At 45.5% G+C, this 5,810-nt stretch overlaps 1 protein-coding gene across 1 annotated transcript in view; it reads right to left on the bottom strand.

The window, feature by feature from the left end:
* Positions 1–517: 517 nt before the first annotated feature.
* Slc25a51 (solute carrier family 25 member 51) overlaps positions 518–5,810 on the bottom strand; it is a 10,889-nt gene continuing 5,596 nt past the window's right edge. The window contains exon 3 of the mRNA XM_028770230.1: positions 518–2,418. Coding sequence (XP_028626063.1) covers positions 1,482–2,378 — 897 coding nt within the window. The 5' untranslated portion in view covers positions 2,379–2,418 and the 3' untranslated portion in view covers positions 518–1,481. The remainder of the gene's footprint in view (positions 2,419–5,810) is intronic.

The raw sequence follows: 5,810 nt of genomic DNA, 5'->3' as shown, positions 1-5,810 counted from the left end.
ATCAAGTAAAACCAAAACTAGGGAGGCTGGAGTGTAGCTCAGTGGGACAGCATTTGCCTAGGATGTGCAAGGTCCTGGGTTCAATCCCTAGCACCATTTAAAACAACAAAGAAATTGACTTTCTTCTGTCAAATCCTGGGAAACAAGCTTACCTGTGGTGTTTATAGACAGCTTCTTTAAGATCCTAAGCTACTTCTCCTGACTTATTTTATTTCAGTTGAATTGTGAGTCGTGTTATATTTACCCAGAAAATAACTATGTGACTCCTTGACCTGGTTCCTGCCAGTTGACTCCTACCTGAGCTCCAGAAGTCAGTGCTGTTACTTAGAGCAGACACTCCTAAATGGCACAGTGGTAACCGGGCTCTTCTAGAGTGTCAGAACCCTGAAATCTTTCTTTCCAGAGAAACAGAAGGAGGGCCAGATGGAGGAGAAGCACCCTCCGCTCCTTACCTTACTCTGCAGCACTGAGAAACCAGAAAAAAGGATGACCTGGGGTTGTATTAAGACTCCCAAAATAAAACTTTATGGAAGTGTTTATTTTCTTAAAGTCTAGTACCAGAGAACAGGATAGACATGACAGTTACTACTCACAAGGGACAATGTCCCCACTGGTCAGCTGTGTCGACACCAGTAGCACAAAGAAGTCAAGCAAAACAGTAGAGCTTGCCGTGAACAGCTTACCACGATGAAGCACAGAACAGAAGTTAACGAGGGCACCCTATCTTTTGGCAATGAATTCAGTAAAAACAGCACAAGGACATTCTGGAAGGGCTTAAAGTCATATTCAGAATTAAACAGAAAATGTTCAAAGCTAAACAGCAAAATGGAAGCTTTCGTTAGCTGCTCAGCTCTATCTCATCTGAACAGAAATAGTTTGGCTAACGACTAGCTCACCAGCACTTGGTTTCTGAACAGAAACAGTTTGGCTAACGACTAGCTCACCAGCACTTGGTTTCTGAACAGAAACAGTTTGGCTAACAACTAGCTCACCAGCACTTGGTTTCAAAGCTAACCCATGGCTCTGAGCCATCTGGGCTCCAGTCCTCGTGCAGAGCTGGGGTTTCATGACGATGGCCCTCCTAAGAGCAGAGACGGAACAAATGAGGTGAGAGTGAGGCTGAGAAGGCCGGGCTAGGAGCACGTGCTCTGGCTGCTGACGCCACACTTTCCACGCAGAAGGCCTAGCAACCCTTCCAGGAGGAAAAGAAATCAATCTCAGCTGGCAGCCGCCCTGAAAGGTCGTCAGGTACAGGCTGGTTCCCAGGCAACAGCCTAAAGTTCTGGAGTAATGACCAAACCCTAACCCTGACACCTGCCCTGCCCACTGAAACCTTCCTCTGTTTTTGTCAATGCTTTGTCTGTAAATTATGGCTTGGTCTTAATGACACCAACTTGTATTTAAGCCAATTAGGAACAATGCCAAATTGCATTTTCCTTAGGTCTAGCTAGCTGAGAATAACATCTCAGGTAGTGGCCTTATCATACAATCTTTAACAAAAACTCGTAAGTTGCATTGATTATTCCCCAGGAGATGAGAGAACGGTGGTAATTCAGATGTGCACCTCTGAAAAGATTGATCAGTTTCCTGTCCCGTTCTATCCAGATTGTCTTGAAGACCATGGGGAGAGACTGGAATGGCCCGCCAATCTGAGACTGTATTCGGGCTTTGACAACATTGACTGGGAAGCTTAGGAACCCCAGCATGGCTCCGAGCACACCTCCACAGATGAAGTCGTTGACCAGATGTGCGCTGTGTGTAGTGGCAGTAGGCAGATGCTCCTTAATGGGCCCTCGAAGGCCAAAAAAAAGGATATTGCTGAACCCATTTCGGAAAAGGATGGGCACCAAGCCACGGTAATACTCTGCAATCCCATGGCATCTGAGCGCCCGGAAGGCCTGGTAAGTGTTTGTGAACTTATCGTGATGCTTGTGGTCCTGAAGCAAAGTCTGAACCCTTTCAAATGGAGTGAGAATGGCTTCTGTTGTCCCGGCGAGCAGCGCCGCCACACTTCGAGTGGCAAACTCGGGAGCACTGCTCACATGCTTGCGGAGCAGGCGCGACAGGTCCTCATACAGACCAAACATAAGTGCCAGCGTGGTCGTCTTCTGCATCAGCGGGGGGAGGATTCCTCGGTACAAGTTTCGGAACCCATCCTTCCTCAACTGCAGGATGGCATCCCGGGTTTTGATGCCGTACAGCTGCTGCCGAAAGAGAATCTTCTGAACAGGGTATGTGATGGCCACGTTGTTGAAAGCTGCGCAGCAGCCACACAAGTAATGCTTTATGTCCCCCACGTCCGCAATGTGAGGTGACAGATCCTGGTTTGAAGAGGTCAACATTGGGGGCCTCTTGTCATGCGCTTCTGAGTCCATCATGGTGCTCTGAGCTTTCCTCTCTGGGGAAGACTGTTTTAACCTGTAGACAATGAACGACCAAGGTGTTACAGAGAGCAAAGCTCAGGAACTCTGCCCCGCCCCCGCTCCAATTCTCACACTCTGTATTTTCCCTTTACAGCTGGATTAGTAATACTCTATTTTTAAATAAAAGAATACTTTTACTAATCATACATATTAATTCGATTCAGTCAGTGTGCTGTTTCTACATACAGATTAGTAGTTTGTTTTCTGTGGCGTTTTGCTGTTGCTATTCTTGTTTTATGACAGTCTTGCCATATCACAGCCCCACTCTAAATGTCTAGCTTTAGGTCACTGGTTGTTTAGAAATACTTCAGAGGCAGACTAGAGGAATCCTGGGTCATCCCTTTTTGCAATCACTTTCAACCAAACTACCTTTACAACAGACTGAAGAGACAGACAGAAGGCTCCACCTATGTGTTAGCCAGACAGGAAGGAAGTACGGAAAGTTATAAAACACATGGGAGGCACAGAATAGCAAGTGATTTTTCATAAAAGTGTGATATTAGCAGGCCATAGGTTCACCATTGCTTTGTTAATAGCAATTACCATTTCAAACTTGTTTAATCCCTAAAACTTGAATGTCAATCCATGTAAGTGATAGTTTTCTGAGGTTCACAATAATTCTTAAAGGAATTTATAAAGAAACAAGGGACGCTAAGATCACTGACCCAGTTTCTCAACACTAGCTATCCTACAGAACCAGAGAGCGCCATCATCCCACTGAAACAAGACTCACAGCTCTCCCAGGAGTTGCCAGGCTCAGAAGCCCAGCGCTGGAGAAGTGGAGGCGGGGCAGTGTGAAAGTTAAAAGCCAATCTCTAGGTCAGCTTGGGCTTCCTGTGAAACCCTGTCTCAAAACAGGGAAAAACAAACAAACAAACAAACAAACAACAACAACAACCAAAACAAAAAACAAAAAAACAGGACAAAGTCCTCCCAAGAGATGCAACAGCAAATTATGCCATGCATTCAACTGGTACAACTTGTATTCATTTATTTAGTGCCTGTGACTTTGGCCTTCTGCTAAGCATTGATCCTCAAAGACAATAAAGTCACAGACTAGTCATCGACTGTCAAGTAAGCAAGCTGGTCACAGTGCATTGGTGTCTGTGATTCTGAGTGTCTGTGGGTGCAGCTGTACATGTGGGGTGTGAAGGTCATGGAAGAATGAGGTTAAGGTCCTCACGAACCTCTGTTTGTCATATTTAATTCTTCAAACTATAAAGTTATCCTTCTAGTTTTATGTGAAAAAGAAAAGGAGACCCAGTGATGCTCATTGTTCAAGACACAACTAGTAACTGGTAGGGCCAGACCACTGACAGGGACCCTAGTGTCTACCCTGTTACTGCACCTAGCACTGACTCTGGAAAGGCGCCCTGGGTCTCAGGTGGGTACAGCTCATAGGGAGACAGAGATCCAAAAATACAGGTTTGCTCTCCCAGAGAGGAAGCAAAGTCTTAGTTTTATGTCTGTGTCCACAAGATGTAACAGTCCCTCCATAAACAAAAGACAGGGCAGACGAGACGGCTCAGCAGTGCCATGAAGGCTGATGACCTGAGTTTGATCCCTGGGACCCACGTGGTGGCGGAGAGAACCAACTCCTACAAGTTGTCCTCTTACTGCAATACAACGTGAGCCACCTCAATACAAGATAAATAAAAATGTAATTAAAAAAAAATGAAAAGAAAACTAACAGTAGGAACAGTAAAATAGCTGGCTCTAGGCAGGCCTGGAGCTCTCCTGTAATGCCAGCACTCAGCAAGCAGAGACAAGACAGCTGCAAGCTGTGGGCCAGGCCGTTTATAGTCAGACCTCTCAAGGCAATCCTTGCATCCCAAGGCCCACCACAGAACCAGCTTCTAATTGGGGACAAAATAGTAATCTGAATATATTTTAGATTTTTAGGTTGATTTTGGTTTTCAAGACAGTTTCTCTGTGGCCTTGGCTGTCCTGGAACTCACTCTGTAAACCAGGCTGGCCTTGAACTCGCAGAGATTCTCCTGCCTCTGCCTCCCAAGCGCTGGGATTAAAGGCATGCACAACTACCATCCAGTGACTTTTAGTATTTGTAAAGTGATTCTGTTTGTTTGTTTTGTTTTGTTTTCCAAGACAGTTTTTCTCTCTGTAGCCCTGGCTGACCCAGAACTGGCTCTGTAGACCAGCCTGGCCTCAAACTCACAGAGATCCCCCTGCCTCTGCCTCCACAGTGCAGTGCTGGGACTAAAAGGAGGCTTCGACATGCTCTACCTTGCTGTTCACCTCTGTGTAGTATGTGCAGCTGCATGCATTTGCTGGCAGGTGCCTGTGCAGGCTGGGGGGGGGGTGAGGGGGGCATCCCCTGAAGCTGGACACAGTTGGTTGTGGACAGACCAGGTGCTACCACCTGCTCTCTGAAAGGGCAACAAGCACTCTTAACCATGGGGCTACAGCTCAAGGCCCTTGTGTTTTTAAATGGACTAATTCTTCTGTAGTAAGAGACAACATCTAACAACTTTGGCAACATTTAGCAAAATAGTAAATAACCCAATTTAAAAATGAGCAAAGGACTAGAATGAACATGTCAAAATATAGACTATGTACAAACAAATGGTCAACAGGCACAAGAAAGATGGTCAACTTTATAAATCATGAGAGAAATACAAATCAGAATTATCACTTTCAAGTATTCTACTAGCAGCCTTCAGATGAAGATGTAGAACTCTCAGCTCCTCCTGCACTGTGCCTGCCTAGATGCTGCCATGTTCCCATCTTGATGATAATGGACGAACCTCTGAACCTGTAAGCCAGCCCCAATTAAATGTTATCCTTATAAGAGTTAAAAAAAATATTATTACTTTCTACCCACTTGAATGTCTAATATCAAAAACAACAATAAAATATGCCCCCCCCAACAACAAATAAACCAGGGGCCAGGGAGCTGTCTTAGCAGGTAAAACCTTTTGTCTGCAAGCCTGAAGACCCCAATTTGATGTCTGGAACCCACATAAAGAACTGGCAGGCAGAAACCAAAGAAATTGCTAGAACAGTGGTTCTCAATCTTCCTAAGGCTGTGGCCCTTTAATATAGTTCCTCGTGTTGTGGCGACTCCCAGCCATAAAATTATTGTTGGTATTTCCTGACTGTAATTATGTTCTGTTACAAATTGTACTGTAAGTATCTGATATGCAGGATATGTGACAGTCGACCCCCAAAGGTATGGAGAACCACAGGTTGAGAACCTATTGCCGTACAAGTTCATGTAGCCTGAAGTAGCCGTGCTGAAACACTACAGAGCACACGCACGCCTCGGAAACATAGTGGGAGGTTTCCCAGAAGTGGTCCTCTGACCTCCACAGCACAGCAGCACACATGCATGCACACACATGCATGCACACACATGCATGCACACAC

The sequence above is a fragment of the Grammomys surdaster genome, unplaced genomic scaffold (assembly GCF_004785775.1).
Source record: "Grammomys surdaster isolate TR1022 unplaced genomic scaffold, NIH_TR_1.0 199, whole genome shotgun sequence".
Classification (NCBI taxonomy): domain Eukaryota; kingdom Metazoa; phylum Chordata; class Mammalia; order Rodentia; family Muridae; genus Grammomys; species Grammomys surdaster.
Note: the sequence above shows the minus strand (reverse complement) of the source record. Positions and strands in the feature narration are given on the sequence as shown.